Source organism: Hermetia illucens, chromosome 1, assembly GCF_905115235.1.
Source record: "Hermetia illucens chromosome 1, iHerIll2.2.curated.20191125, whole genome shotgun sequence".
Classification (NCBI taxonomy): Eukaryota; Metazoa; Arthropoda; class Insecta; order Diptera; family Stratiomyidae; genus Hermetia; species Hermetia illucens.
Window position 1 is genome coordinate 32,990,668 of NC_051849.1, and position 16,676 is coordinate 33,007,343.

The following is a 16,676-nucleotide window of genomic DNA, read 5'->3' on the forward strand; positions in this document are numbered from 1 at the left end:
TATTTAGAAAGTAAAAGAAACAATAACATCCAGGAAAAATTGGCACGCAAAAAGAAAAAAAGGAATTCATTTTAGGTTCGGGATTCAAAATGTTATTTAGCTTAAACTTTCGCTTCTTTTCTAATCTTATTTGTCCAAGGAAATGTTTTTCCATTCGTCTATTTTTGGATAATTTTTTGATTTTTGTCTATTTCACCCACATATTCTACCCACTGTGGGTAGAATGGGTTACGTTTTAGTACATTCATGTTGAACATAGCTCATTATTCAAATGCAAACGAGGGAGGGAAAAGGATCTCGGACACTAAACAGACCTAGCCTATTCAGAAAGAAATAAATCGTCATAAAGGACATTCAGTTTATATTTATTCCTTCACAAACAAAAAATATGTAGCCTTATCCTAACCCTAAATCTAAATTTGTTTCATCCAAATGCAAAGACACATACAAACATCTAATCATACTATCGTTTACGTTTTCTACGATTAAATACAAACATGCAACAGAAATCATCCAAATACTTTGGCTATTTTTTCACTCTTAGTCGTGTTGACAAAATCGGTATTTTGCCCGAATATTTTTTCACTGAACCTTGTCGTGTTGATCGTGTTTGTGATCGAGACATCGCACGATCCACAGACGTAGATGCTTTTTGTGAGTTGCCTACACGCGTCTCCGCCCGAGATCTACTTTGATTTTCATTATTTTGTTTTGACACCAAATTACTGGACTTTTCAATAGTTTTACTCTTCTCTTTCGTAAGGCTGTTGATTTTATTGATGGGAGTTTGAGTTTTTGACCTGTCAGTCGCCCCGGAGTTCCGTTCGTTGCTTGTGCTTTTCTTATTCCCCGATTCAATGGTGTTTTCTTTGTTGTTTTGATTTTTCGTCAAACTTCCCGACGCCGCATTTTTGCCCTGCAAACTCACTCGCAGCGGTGTTTTCTCACTTGATAGTTTTTTCCTTGTGATAATAGTATTTAGTAGAAAATCTTGTTTGCTAGCGCTTCTCGTTTGATGCGGCGAATTATTTGAAACGATACTACGGCTCACCTTCAGAACGGGGTTTTTACTGGTTCGAATTCGTTTCTCTGCACTGGCCGTTAAGTCCGTGGCACTGGCTCTATTTCTGTTTGTTGGGGATTTATCTTTCGAATTGTTTTGTGATTTTTCTGAGTTTTTATTCGGGGTTTCTGAAATTTCAAGATTTTTTCTTGGATTTTTACGTAATGGACTAATGAAATCCAAGTCGTCACCTTTCCTCGTTTCTGGTGACACAAACAGACGTTGACGTCGTTTTAAAATACCTTCCCGTCTTGTCTCCTTTTGAGATTCTTTTTCAGATGCGGCAGTGGATCCCGCTTTAGTCTAAAATAAATATTAACCCTTTAATAGAAGACAATTACGGGACTAGAAAAGGATTACCGTTGTTGTGCCAGCCGATTTCCCAAGAGAATTTCGCATATTGCGACTGCTTCGCGAAGCCTTTGATAGAAATGTTATCCAACGATTAGTATTCAAAGCATTTTTTTAAGAAATTAATAAAAAAACACTAACAATAAGCATGGTGATGTGTTATGAGAAGGATGGAGAAAGATCAAAACCCATAAGCTTGGAAACAACTCTTCTATATTTCCAACATATTTTTAACACACTACAATAGGCCAATGAAGAGTTAATGATGTAGAATGAAGGAAATGTGCTTATAACTATGATAATTATCATTGCATTTACAGAGAAGTAAATCTATATTCAATACGATCATTCAAAGATCTAAACAATCAATCTTTTTCTCACCTGAGTAAGCGATGATGCGTTTTCTTTCTCAGCAGGCTTTCTCCTACTCCTAGTTGTTGTTACCTGAAATTTACAGAGACGGAATGCTATTTTTCCCAACCGTTATAGAATCTAATTTAAAACGTACCTCGACCGCCTCTGGCGAAGCAGCAACTTCATCCTCTTCATCACTAGACTCTTCAACTTCTTCATCTGATTTCGACGATTCAACGACTTCATCTTCTGATACTACAAGTGGCTGCAATTCTTCGCTGGATTCGGACCTTCTTATTGAACTTTCTTTTTCTTTGTTAGAAGCATCATTTCCTAGTCTTGATTCGCTCGCACTCACTGCTTCCGGCCCTTTTTCAGCATCATGACTTTCATCTTGAGCTCTGCTGTCATCTCCTTGTTCATTCGAGCTGGTTTTACTTGTTTCTGATTTCCTAGATTTTTCATTATTGCTTGTCGTGTTATCCATTTCGTGAGTAGATTTGTTTGTATCTTGTGATTCAGATCTTCGCTTTCTTGGGGAAGGTGGATTTCTAACGTTTCTCCGTGTCCGTGTATTTGGTTGATTCTCATCGTTTCCAAATTTCTGCTTCTTAGATGGAGGCACTCCCTCTGAGCTTCTTCGATTGACATTCATGGACTTTCGTAGATATCTTAGCTTTGTGGTGTTATCTTTGCCAAAAGTAGTGGGTGTTTGCTGTTCTGTGGGCGCTGATTGTTTCGGAGCCGGGGTCTTAACAATATTTTCGGTATTTACTTCGTTTTGCTCTTCAGGTTGACTGGTGTCGTTTCTAACTTCAGGCAGAGATGATATATTATTTTCTGTTTCTTGGAGGGACTTTTCATTAGATGCCACTTCGCCTCCATTCAACTCTGCTTCGGTTTCTTCCGCCAGTGTCTCCAAACCATTTTCATTTGCTTGTGTTTCTTTATCTTTTTCATTATTCTCGAGAAGGTTACGATTTTCATCCTCATCGTCAGATACTTCCTCATTTTCCTGTGATATTAAGAAGGATATGGAAGAAAGTAGTAATTTTTTCTCAACAATAAAATAAACCAAAATAATCCCAATCCACTATCTTTTAAAGAAATCTAGAGTCGATACTTAAAAAATGAGAATTCAACTTACTGCGTCAGAACCGTCTGGCCTTCCTGCAGTTGTCCTGACACTCATTAGGCTGGGTTGATATATGCCATCTAGAAGATCACGGAAGTTTACGAGATATTTGGCAGTCTTCGGGTCGATATCACACTGAAAATAAAAATGAAACATGGCTAGTAACTTTACGCTCATTTAATATATTCTTATTGCTTCTCTTGTATGTATGCCTTTGGCTCCTCAGAAAATTATTAATGGTGTACTTTGTTGACCAAAGATATATCGCAAGTTTATATCGCGGAGCGTGGCAAGGACAAGCCTTCCTGTGTATGATGACCACAGAGACAAGGAGATTAATTCTGTATTACATGTCTTTTTGTTATGCACTTATTGCGGAGCAATATTTGGCACCCTCTTCGCACCCTTGACTACTCCAAGCAAAGAGCGCACCCGCCGGACACTCCGGAAACTAAGACAGTGCGCTTGCTTCGTGCCCGTGGACGGGCCGACAACAGGAAAAGCTCAGGTTTCCACGAGGCACGAGGCCGATGAGGAAGTTTCCTCCCCCAACAATGCTGCAACATTAGTACCGAATTTAGTATCTTTCAGCCAGTTAAGCATGATATTCAGCACCACATCAACACTACTATCTACGCAATCTTCTCGAAGGGTGTATCTTTTACCATCTAAGAAGTTCGCTGTTGCGCGGAAAGAGTCTGACGAATTAACTAAGCAGGGTATCTCCACTCCATCTGGTCCCCACGCCTAACGGCGAATGACAACCTTGTAGGGTTTATAAATGTCTAAATGCTCGGACGATTCCGGACCCGTACCCCATTCCACTCATTTGAAATTTTGCCCAATACTTAGCAAACTGTCAGGTTTTCTCAACATTGGATCTCGCCAAGGCTAACTACCAAATCCCCATAGCTCCCGAAGATATTCAAAAGACAATAATTTGCACACCTTTCAGAATCTGCGAGTTCACACGAATGGCTTTTGGCCTATACAATACGGCACACATTTACTCTGCACTACGAAACTTGGGACTTCTGGTGATGTACTGGTCGCCTTTTCACCGATTCCGTTCATTTGAGATATTTCGAATGCATTTTTAAGCATCTCCTTGACATTGACCTATTTCTGAACGTTGGAGAATGTAGATTTCTCCACCAGTAGGTGAAATTTCTAGGCCATCACAAGGTGGAAGCGATCCCGAGCTTTCCATTACCTAAGAATCTTCTTGGTAACTTTAAAGATTATTTACCAGGCAAGATTATGAAAATAAAAGAATACGGAACTTCTTGGGGATGTCATGCAGCGTTGATGTCGGTATTCCAGTATGGAAGTGAATTAGACGACGAAAGGGTGCCGCTTGGGGTATTATTCTAAGAACCCCCTCTAACATAGCCTATACACGGGTATACCTTTAAACACGTAAATGGGGACCCAATTGAAATCGATCGAAGAGGAATTCATATATAGTCACACAAATACAAATGCATTTTTTTCGATTTGCAAACTATATTATATTCTATCCATGGCGGGATATTGTACGAGGCTTCAAAACACCATTTACGTCTTTCATCTTAAGCCTGCACGGCTATTAATTTCTTAACGCGGTAAATTGCCTTTAAAATTGGCAATAGATTGCCTTTATCTAGCTTAGTCTTGTAAATATGTAGCCTGAACGACGACAGTGCCCAATAACATCGAAACATATATGCAAGATGGATATTTCGGACAACAATAGGTTTGCCATAGTTAAAGTCTGGAGAAGCTTAGAAAATACCTTCGCTAACACGAAATATCCAATAAGACACAAGCATAAACTTCCCTCATAGAAAAATGGGAGAACAATTCTCCAGAATATACCCAAATACTAATACACTCGATGCCCAATCGCATTCCTTGAACGCAGATTGGTGACCCCGTTCAGGCAAAGATTTGCTTTAAATATGTTCAACAGCGGCTTCTACGACGGGGAGGGCTAAGCCCACGCTCCTTCAAGTGCCTTAGCCGCCCTTGCTGATGCAAATTCGACAACAACTCAGCTTAGCTCCCTTATGCAAAATAAACTGCCGTCTGGATTGCGAGTGACGTAAATCGATTCGACAAAATGGTAGCTGAGTTGAAGATTTCGGTTCCAACTCACGTGGCAGACATATTGGAGACGCCCCCGAAACCGATAAAATCAGGGTCTTATGCAGAAGCTTCTCGCCGCCTTGGCGTCACGGAGGACGAAAGAACGCGCCGACTTCTTTTCAACTTACAACTGGACAACCAGAGAACGGACGCTGGTTCGCCTCCGGTGTACCGCTGGGCAATCCGTGCCAGATTCCCTAATCAACTCATTTGTGGCTACAGCGCCTTCTCTCCAATGTTCTCACCATTTTGGCTATCAACGATCAAGATGATCTGGAAGAACTGGCCATTCCCGCAAAGCGCGTTGCTACTGTTAACCTGCCGAAAGCGACAAAAGCAAACAGTCCACGCCCAAGAACGTGTCCCTGCCGAATCAAATCGTGGAATTAAGGACGGAATTCTGTCTCATTAAAGTAGCTCTTCTGAGTGTAACAAGTGTAGTTCCTCATGTCAAACAGTTTAGTGTTTTAGAGTTAATAAATAGTTTTATCATTCAGACTCTGACAGCTATGTTTGAGCAGACTCATTCAAGTTGCGTAACATATAATGCGTGATGTTATTCAACTCTGAAGCAGATGAGGAATTGTGGTTGCAGAGACCCAGATGAGAAAATTGGTTTTTCACGTTTTCGTGGCATTCTTGACATCGCTAAAAAAGCTAGCGACTTCGTCAAAATGAAAAATTAAAGGAGAACGGCTTTATACTTCAAAATTACGTTTATCGTTTCGGAATTGTAAAGAGGATACCAACTTCCTGTACGAACGAGGAAATCCTGGAAGAAACGGCTTCCCCAATAAAAATCCCGAGGAGTTGTTTCCATCGATAGCTGTGGACTACTACTACGGACGTTTTCTGCCTGAAGCCACTTCCCATAAGCCCCCACCTAACGTGCTTGGTTCTAAAACTAAGAAATCCCGGGAGATTGTGTGGTCTCCAGAAGCCGCCCAAGCGCTTGAAACCATCAAGCAGCAGCTGGTAGACGCTACACTTTTGGTATTCTCCCGACAAAATCCCCCCTAGCTGTGTTTGAGGATGCCTCAAACATCGCAGTATGCGTTACTCTTCACCAGATGGTGAACCAAAGTTGGCGCCCGTTGGATTTCTCCTCGAAGCAGTTTAATCCCGCACAACGGAATTACAACATCTACAATCGTAAATTAGTAGCCGCGTACCTGACCTCAGGAGCCAATTTACATAGGATATGCATCATGTATCTGGCAAAGACAATTTAGTCGCTGGTGATGCTTTGTCGTGGATCTCTGTAGTCAACATCCCAGCCGCAGCTTATTTCTCGCGCGGCCCAGATGGATGACACAGTTCTTCTGAACCTGCAGTCGACTCCAAATACAAATTCAAGGAGTTTCCTATCTTTCACTCATCTTCCTCTATTTGCTACGAGATCTCCGAAAAGTTCCCTAGACCATATATTTCGTAAGGAAGTGTTTCTTGTGCACCCCAGCATTCGCATATGGATCGTTACATTACAGCATAGTTATATGCTAAGGCTCTCTGCCGAGAGTGGATTCCGCGCTTTCGTGCAGGGAATTCAGAGAGAGAACCTTCGACTCTCCGCTAAAAGAAACGGCCTTGGAGAAACCAAATTGTTGCCTCTGCTACGGAGGCCATTCCCAAATTGAAGCCGCCTCCGCCCTTTCGTCACGCGCAGGGTTTGGTCCTACCCCCTAGAGAGCTGCACCCACGGTGAGAAGACTGATGCCAAGCGGAAGGCGCTGTAGACACCATACGAGGTCCCATTTAAGGTCCTCGACCGTGGGGAGCACTGTTCAGTGTGGACATTAGTGACAGGCTTTAGGCATTCTGAAACCTGCCTCCCAGGAGGTACCATAGACGGCACTGGAAAAAAGCGTGAGGGCCACATCGCGACTGGGTAGGCTCGCTGCGTGTAATAAAGTGGTTTCAATTAAAACTACACACTAATCAAGACGTTTCAAAATAAGTTCAGCCTAAGTTAGAGATAATTTAATGCAGTCCAAGAACGATCATTGAAATCTTCGCTCAAATTTGTGGAGACTTCAGAGTTATTGTTTTCATATACAAAGTAGAAATCAATTCAGACGTTAAAAGACATATTGCTACGAAAGTATTAGCTGTTACACAGTTTTTTTCTGGACAGAGAGGCTGTTTATTGGAGGGATAATCGTTTAATGAAAGATGTTTCAACTTATATGGATAGTTTAGTCGTTTCCATAGGCTGGTTCCTTCTCCTGTCCTCTACTCATTTGCCGTAGCTCCTTAGCAATAGCAAGCACATGTCGGTGGAGAATCCTGTGTGGATGCACTTCAGTGCAAGCAAATCTACATGGTCTCCTTAGAACCAACATCGTCCAGTAGAACTTGCAATGAAACCGTGCTTCATTTTCACTATCATCATACTTAATGCTGCAGAAATGCTCCGAAACAGAGGAGACAAGCATAAAGACGTACACATGACAACGAGGATTCGAACCTGGAGCAATGAAATTGAGAGGCTAACGCCTACGCCAGCACCCGTAGCTAGTGTCAACTTGTATTATTAATATGTATTTTAAAAACTCTCGAATATGTAGTAATTTGACTGCGCGAACGTGGAAAGTATAAATAGCAAAGTACAAAGGGAAATATTCTCAAAAATTACTCGCCTTCAGAAGAAATTCAAGACGGTCTACTCATAGAGCAAGGACTGTAGACGAATGAAAAGATTCAGCATAGACCATACCTATTTTACAACCGCTGATTTCCAAGGTTACATTGCCCAATTTTCAATCAATCAATAAAGTACTGTCGTGGAAAGGACCCACTCCTCTACATTAAATCTCAAGATCTTTATCCGGTAATTTCTTCAGACCTTTTTATGGAAACATTCTTACCTGCAATAACTTCGCAATTCCTTCTCTCATTTCATCGCGTGATGAGCTCTCATCTGATGCTGATATGCTTAGTGTAGTTAGTTCCTTCGCAAGAATCTTTAGTAATTCCTTATTGGAAATATTATTTTGCATTTCTCGCAAAAATGATAAAGCCAAATTATCATGAATGTTCGGTCCCGAACTATTGTGAATCGGACGGGTCGAATCAATCACAAACCGAAGTACATTGTCTGGCTTTATCTCGTGCAACGGACTATCGTACGGCGCACTCATTATTGTTGATATCGTTGGAAGGAGACATGGTTGAAGGTGTTCGTGTTTTTTTCTTTTTATTAGATTTTCAAAAAATACACCCAAAATCTGATTAATTTCAGGATCTGTAATCAGAAATTTAACAAAAAATATTATGACCTACGATTAGGAATATTGGATGAGTTTCATTACCTGTGATTGGATTGAAATATTTCAACAGCAATTTTTCTATTATGTCGTCATTCTTTATGTGCCCATGCAATACAAGACGACAGAATCCAACTACCAAAGCCCTTAATATGCAAGTATCATCACAGGTGTCCAAAAAATGTGACATCATGAATATTAGATCCACACCTGAATGAATCAAATTAATGTAACCGTAGTGTAACCAAATCATCATCATCATCAACGGCGCAACAACCGGTATCCGGTCTAGGCCTAGTGTAACCAAAAACTAAGTCAAACACTCAACCTACCGTGAGCAGCACTTGTCGATGGTTCTTCCTCAGCGTCGATCGAATCCAATGTACTTGTGTTGTACAATTGCCGGCCAGCTTTCCTGCTTTTGTTGTGCTTGTCTTCAACGTCAAAATGTGAACATGTATATCTACCGAGAACAGAAATAAGTAAACCATTCCAATGTCAGCTAATTAATTAATTCTCACCTGTCCAATAACTCAAAAATGCATTCAATTGCGGTCTTCCACAATCTCACGTTATGATTTTTATAGAATTGTGAATATAGGGTGTTGTACACATCTTTTGAAAGTGGTTCATAAAGCATACTGTAGGCGGTGCCACACTTCAGAGCCCAGTCCCTCACCCCAATTTGATTCGACTCGACATGACGTCGGATGAAGTCCTAACAACAGAAGAGTTAAGTAACTTAGTTTTTTAAAAACCAATTCCCTTACCTTGTACAGATCACAAACATTAGGCGTTAGTGATTTAACATTTTTCGACACAACCATGTAGAAGGCTATCTGAAGTGATTTGATTATAATTTCTGGGGATAACTTTTTCTGTTGAAACGTTAAAGACATCTGCAATGAGAAAGTTGCATGTTCAGTCAACGAAAATAATCAACAAAGATTCTGAACTTACGAATTTTCTGGATTCTTCACTATCGGAACTTGAAACTTCTTTCAGAATGGGCTTGAGCATGTTCATGTACTCTTCGCGACATGCAGTCAATTCTTCAGCGATACGTTGTGCCTGAGCGTAATCCTTTCGTTGAACGAAATTAGTCTCTTGTTCTTCTAAATCCAACATTTTCACTTTAAGTGAAGATATTTGGAATTTCAAATCTTTCTCTGAATGTTTCTCTAGGAGCTCTTCGATTAATGTGCGATCGTGTGATAATTCATTTGTTAGACTTTTTGCATCAGTTAAATCTTTGATGATATCGACAAAAAACTGTAAGAAATAATTGACAGAATTTCATATAGTACAGTTCCATGTGTGCTTATAGACGTTTAGAGTTTTAGGATTGAGAGATCAAATAAAATATGACACTGGACCAATTATCAATATACTGAAATCAATTAATGAAGACGAAAGTAAAGCCGAATTGTGGTTATAACAGGTGAATAATCGAATAATCGTGGCAGGGATAATCTGCTGCTACGAAAGCCGAGTTTTAACAATACTTAATTGCTAACTATAACCATCACACATATCCTTCTCGGTGTTAAGTAAGTTACCATGAGTTCAATTTTACCCTACCTGCCCTGACTCTCAATTTTTGATGCTTATTATTATGCTAGATTGCAAAAAGCGAAGCATTGTTGGACATGGGCTTGGACAAATTAACGGACGCTGCCGAACGAATCGCAGAAACACAACACCCGCCTGTCATCGCGACGGTGCAGCAAAGATAGAGGAGTGACCTACTACATCACTACAAGAGCAGAAAAGCAAAATTTGAATCCAAACCATAATTATGGTTCCTTTAACAGCCAGTGGGCCATTCCGCTCCACCTCATGTCCAAGAAACATTAAACTTAGCGTCCACCGTCGTCTAAACAATATCCCTATATTATCGCTTAATTGCAGGATATTTCGAAAAAACGTTAGTATACTATTAACACCAGAGAATGTACCCAAAACAGCTGTTATCGCTCCTTTCCTTAATTGAATTTCAAATTTTGGCCTAAAATAACTCGACACAGATTTTCCAACGCTATGTAGACACTGGTCTTAAAGGACTCAAATTCTGTTTCGCATACATCAACGATAACGTCAACTATGCCAGAGGACCATCGCCTGCCCTTATGTATCGTTTTTCAGCGACTTCAGGATACCAGACAAATGAACACAGATCAAGACCGGGGGAGATGATAGAAATTCATGACTACGGAAACACAGCATTGTTAGGTCAACTGAAAAGATTCCTAGGATGGTCAATTTCTATAGGTGTCACCTGCCCGGAGCAGCCTGTATACAGGCGCCCCTACATCGACTGTTTACTGGCGCTAAAAGAGGAAAAAGACCCCATTTTTTTTGATTGAAGTACTATTTTTGGGAAAATCGTTCACCGAAATAGCTTTTACAGTTGCTACGTAGCAGGAGAAGTAGATCTTATGACACCTTGTCCCATATTACTAGTACTAGCATGCCAGTCTCAATCACCATCGAAGAAATCGTTGAATTGAATAAATATGGCCCAGAGCATTGCAAATCGGATTTGTCGCTCTACGAGGAAGCACATCCAAAAAACGTCTACATCGATGGATATAAATTAATGTGCTCGTTGCGCTTGCCACGCTAAAAAAAAGTAAAATTGGAAGGCATAAGAAATTGCCAATATCCAACACATCGACACAGTCGATTCACATGACGAAGGTGCCAAGTTACGCCTATGCCAGAGGCACTGCTGATTGAGGACATGACAGTCAAAGCAGTTGTAGATGCCCTCATGCCCTTTCGAGTTGGATCTTTGAGATATGACATCGATCGGCAGTCTTCAAATGGTGTTCTTGGTTTCCATAATACCCTCAAAGAAAACCTCGGAGAGTTTTTCGTAGCAGAGGATATGCCATCGAACCCTCATATTTCTTGAAAAATTCGGGGAAGAAATGAGACACTTGTTGACGGCCTCCTTGGAATGATTTTCGTTTAGGAGGACTTAGTAACGTGCCCATATGTGATCAGAATTAACCGTGTGAGGGAATCTCTCGAACCCCCAAGGTTCTAATGATGCACGCATATTCCGGCATCGTAACAGTCCAAGCAGAAATGAGATCGTTCAACGCTTCCAACGCCAAGCCACACATAGTCAGTGCACTGGTCCTTCTCCTCCCGCTCTTTCATTAAGAGCTTTCCATATGCAGGGGCGATCGCACACACAGATCCATTGGTCTTAGAAAATATTTCCCTAGCACATAACTAAATGTTCGACAAATTGCCGCCAAAGACATTTGCATTTTTACGGTGCAGTGCCTTTGACCTTCATTCACCAGTCCGTTTCTGATCTGACTTTATCTCACTCAAAGGATTGAAAAATCGAGTGAAGAGGAAGAGCAAATCCAGCGGCAAAGGGGCACGGAATCTCATTGTGTAGGAACGAGGCCATTTGCACATTTCGACCCCTCACGCGCCACTACATCAAAATCCACGCGCCCTTTCCGGTACGTGGGTTCGCACGGATCCTGAAAAATAAACGCAAAGGGGGTTCGCACGAGCCTATCGAATGACCAAAATGCGAGCTAAACCTAAAAATAATAAAAAGCAAGTCGGGACACCGGTAACTTGACGCTTCAGGTATAAAAGGTTTTGTGTTTCCCTATGTGAGGAGCATAACGCAGTTCTCCATTGGCTCGTAGCATTGACTCGAGATATTTAAATCGCTCAATTCTGACAATAGTAGTAGGCTACCCAGAACTGAGCGAATTAAATATCGCGAGTCAATGCTATCAGCCAATGGAGAACTGTGTAATGAACTTGCTTCACGCATTAACGCAACTTGGATGAAGTGACATTTCACAACACACACATGTCTCCGAGGTTAACATCCCCGCCTCACTCGACTTCTCGGCTATCGCCAAAGCGCAGGAGGATGACGTAGTACTTCAGAGCCTCAAATCCAACCCCAAATACAAATTTCGGGAGTTGCCCATCTTCGACTCGAACCCCTCTCTATTGCGAATACTCGGAAAAGGAACCCCAGCCATACATTCCGGCCACCTTTCGCAAAGAAATGTTCCACGCGAATCACGACGCAGTGCATCCAGCCATCAGGAAGACAAATCGGTTAGTCACCGAGAAATACTTTTGGCCCTCCATGAATAAGGACATCAACTCCTGGGCTAGAGAATGCATCGCTTGCCAGAAGTGTAAGGTCACCAGGCATGTAAGAAAAGAAGTGGGCTCATTTCCCCCGCACTACCAAACGATTCCACACCATACACCTCGACATCGTAGACCCTTTGCGAGACTCGCACGGTTTCACGTATTGCCTTACAAGCATCGACAAGTTTACGCGGTGGCCTGAGGCAATACCTCTGAAGGACATTATGGCGCAATAATCCACCCTTTTCTCGGAGTTAGGCAAACTCCTGGGTTTCAAACGCCAGCGAACTACGGTATACCATCCGCAATCCAATGGGATGCTAGAGCGTTGGCACCGGACGCTGAAAGCCGCCATTATGGCTCGCGACGATCCGTCCTGGACTCAGGTCTTGCCTCTCGTCCTACCTGGCCTCCGAAAAATCCGCGAGAGGAATTTGCTGCGAGCCCCGCGGAGCTGGTAAACGGAGAGAACCCTAGGCTCCCAAGTGATCCGGTCTTCGACAAGAGATCGGGTCTCACAGACTCGGGATTGCTGCGCCTGCTGAAAGACAATCTCCACCGCCTTATAACTACACCTCCCACCCGACACACAACCGTACCTGCCTGCGGTCCCAAGGAGCTGGACACGTGCACGCACGTCCTGGTCAGGACGGATGCTGGCCGGAAGTCGCTACAGCCTCCATACGAACGCCCATATCGTGTTCTCGAGCGGAGAGAACATTTCTTCCAGCTCGAGATCGGGGGACACAGAAAGGCTGTCTCCTTGTCCAGGCTGAAGCCAGTTTGCGCCCCAAATCAACGTCGCGTTCGCTTCGCCGAATAATGGAAACGCAGTTCCGGGTTCAGTCGCTGAAACCCCTAGGTTTCATCTGAGGGTGGAGTGATGTGGCACAGCGGGATAGCAACACAACTACAAATTTTAACAGGTGCATACAAACCAAAAGGGACCGACCCCATATACGCTACTCTCTAGCGTATATGGGGTCGTACCTTTATCGGCAATGCAGTTTGTGGCCGCGTCGCGTAGCTTACCTTTACGGCTCCACAAGCGCGGCCGAGCTGTTATTTTTTTATTTTCAGGCTAAGCTCTCGGGGGCTACGCGGCGACGAGACTATGTCAAAGAGCATCAGCTCTCTTCCCCACAAGAGCCTGCGTATTACTTATAAAGTAAAAATTAACTCTGATTCGATTCTAGAAATGTGCGCATTAAGGTACGACCCCATATACGCTACGCGATGCGACACTACATTCAACACAACTACCGCAACGCGGTGTGCCTATATTGCACTATCTCGGCAGCCAACTACAAACAACAACATATTTTGACATTTTAATAGGTGGATACCAAATAAAGCTGAAAAATCATAGCTGTCAAATGAGTTGATTATATGGAAATGACACGCGCTCAAGTGTGTATTGCTCTCTACAAAACTATATCAAGATATTTTGGCAGGCAATGCAGTTTGTGGCCATGATGCGCCGTATAGCGTAAATGGGGTCGCACTTTAAGTGCTAGTTGTTGAGCTCATCGCATTAGAATGATGGAGAGAAACAACCAAATGAGTTGGAGCAAGATTTTTTGATACAGCGTTCTCAAAGTATATGAACAGGGGCCAATGTCGTCAAACTCGACACACCCATTGTCGATGTTACGGAGAGGAGGGAGAAACCCTCAGGCACTTCCGTTGTGCTAGAGCCAACTTGCAGTCGCAGGGTAAATAATAATGAGGATCTCAAAGAAATTTCTGGTTGTAGGATGCGAGCTGATATCCTTCAATAACGCTATGGTTTGGCTCTGATGATGTGAGCCGACTAGATTCTATTCCCTATGTCCGTTTCAGCAAGCAGTCATGACCTTTGGAGTTTGTGGCATCAAAACGGCGCAACTCAGCGCTAATTTGGTTCCTCGGAGCGGCGACTGTTACACAACCCCTACCTATGACCATTTGGAAAACCATAACCTAGCCCTAAATACCGTTTCGAGAAAGGGGGAATACCGTGCGTCATCTTTTTCAATTTCCACATTTCCATTGCAATAACTTACTTTTAACAGATAGATTCAAACCACTCACCTGCAGACGATCTTCTTGTTTTGTTATCAAATTCTCCGTACACTGAACGATCACCTTAATTGTCTGCTCTTCGATATCGAAATTTTTAAGAAGCGTTTCCAAAAGAATTTTCAAATTATCACGACCAATTTCATCGCCCAGATCAAACGTGTATACAATTTCCATTAATGTAAGTAAGATATACTGATATTCCATTTTCTGCCACTTGTCCATGTCTGATTTTGATGATTCACAATATCTAGGAGAGAATATCCAACATTAAACACTAATTTGTTGGGAATGAAACTCATCGTGTGTTGTATTAACAATGGAAGCAAAGCAACTTACTTTTGAACATAATTACAAAATGTTGTCAACTCGGGTATTATCGAATCCAGTTCGTCAGCATTTTCATGTTGTAAATATTCAATCAAACCCAACCAAAAAAGAGTAACTTCCACTGTAAGTTTCTCGAATGGAACGCATTTTTCATATTCGCCATCCTCTTCGAGCGGCAATGTTGCGACCAAATCGTCTTTCTTTTGACGTCTGGAATGTTAAGAATGATTAGGAATGTTTTTTACAGGGGAAAATGTTTGATTTTATGCTTACTTGAAAATCTCAAAAAGGGCCATTTTCGTTATCTTCCTGAAACGATCAATCTCCGCTTCGTTGGCATCCAACTTCAGACCTGAAATCAGGGCAATGACGTTCCTGTTATATGACTCCAGCCATTGTGGCAACATCACGGTTGTTACAACTTTTCGGACCATATCCGAACGATCGTTCAGCCCCTGCTCTAGGAAGGTAAGCCTTTGCGATACTTTGTAAGCCTTAACAGGGTAACTGCTCATGTGGAGGTACGTGTGGCGTCGAACCTTCTCATCTACGTCCCACAAGCGCTCCAATATGTACGGAATCGTATTGTAATTCCTCCCCATTGAAGTGATGACGGCTTGTCGAACCCGAGGCGATGGATCTGAACTCAAATGGAACTGGTAGGTCTTCACAACTATGTCATCAGGATTGTCGGGCACTTGGAGGCGTTGGAGGGCCAATATTGCTTGTACCCGCACATTAGGATTCAAATCTCGTAAACGACTTATCATGTATGTGAGGATATTGTCGCAAATTGTATCGTCAAGGGCGGCTTCTAGGCCCAATGCATTCAGTACCATGTTAACGAATTGGCATAGACGGAAGCGGATATGCGGGTTGTTGCTGATTGTCTTCAGGAGTTATTTTATTGTTTAAAACTGGCAAATGACCTATTTATTTATTACTTACCGACATCAGCCATTTAAATGTGGCTGTTAAAATCGGATGCGTGTCTTCCCCGTCATAGGATGCCACAAATTTAGCACAAAATGCGAGCGTTGTCTGAGCATATTCATTCGTCTCCTCCGTTGCCATGGCGCACTTCAGCATTTTGATGAGTGTAAACATGAAAGCGTCGTGGTCCATCTGTGTGGAGTCATTACAAATGCGAGATTACAAAAACAAGTACTATGCCGAGGGCATTACATACCTTCATGTATAATTGCTGCATTTCTCTGATGTATTTGTTGTGGAAAGTCTCGTTCAGCTGAGCGTTCGACATAATTGTGTACATTGGGCCGTGTTGGTGCTTGGAATTTCCATGGACATTATCCTCCGAAGGATCCATGGTCTCCTCATTCTCATCAACTGGGGTTAAAACCCGCTTCTTTCGTTTTTGAGGCATTTCAATGGACGGCCAAGCGAAGCTGCGCTCACAACACTCGGATTCGGTATCTCAACGCGAAGCTGGAGAATACATACATAACTTTAATTACACTGATTGGAAATTCATCTGTAAAACACTTTCTACTAGTTTATTTTTTTGCATTGCAATTATATTCATGCAGGACGTATTTTTTTAATGAAAATAACAAAAATATCGATTGAACTTTAGAATGCTCTGCACAATTTCCCAACACAACAAACACCAATTGGCATAAAAGGATCCTCACATTCTATCGGTTAAATCGATGAGAAATTCTTTGAGGGTAAAGAATTCGCACAGCGCAAATTTTCCCAGGGCACGTATCACTATTGAACACACAAAAATTAGAAAATATTTTCACAAAAACCCTGTGGCTGCCAAGCGATTTTGACGCTTGGTTGGTTGACGTTAATTTCCGTTGATATGTTGACGGCGTCA

At 42.1% G+C, this 16,676-nt stretch overlaps 1 protein-coding gene across 2 annotated transcripts; it reads right to left on the reverse strand.

Annotated features, from left to right (window-relative positions):
• Positions 1-344: 344 nt before the first annotated feature.
• On the reverse strand, positions 345-16,629 carry LOC119661698 (condensin complex subunit 3). Of its 2 annotated transcripts, XM_038071145.1 has the most exons (18): positions 16,486-16,629; positions 16,023-16,279; positions 15,782-15,958; positions 15,107-15,723; positions 14,843-15,043; positions 14,516-14,753; positions 9,257-9,568; positions 9,067-9,195; positions 8,818-9,014; positions 8,629-8,759; positions 8,342-8,506; positions 7,898-8,274; positions 2,916-3,038; positions 1,923-2,783; positions 1,796-1,858; positions 1,424-1,483; positions 1,255-1,366; positions 345-1,191 (listed from the first exon to the last, which is right to left on the reverse strand). In XM_038071145.1, the coding sequence occupies exons 2-18, from the start codon at positions 16,215-16,217 to the stop codon at positions 527-529; spliced, it is 4,623 nt and encodes a 1,540-aa protein (XP_037927073.1). In that variant the 5' UTR covers positions 16,218-16,279; positions 16,486-16,629; the 3' UTR covers positions 345-526. The 2 variants fall into 2 exon arrangements, with proteins under 2 accessions (XP_037927073.1, XP_037927072.1); XM_038071144.1 differs by having other exon boundaries at positions 345-1,366.
• Between the last annotated feature and the right edge of the window lie 47 nt (positions 16,630-16,676).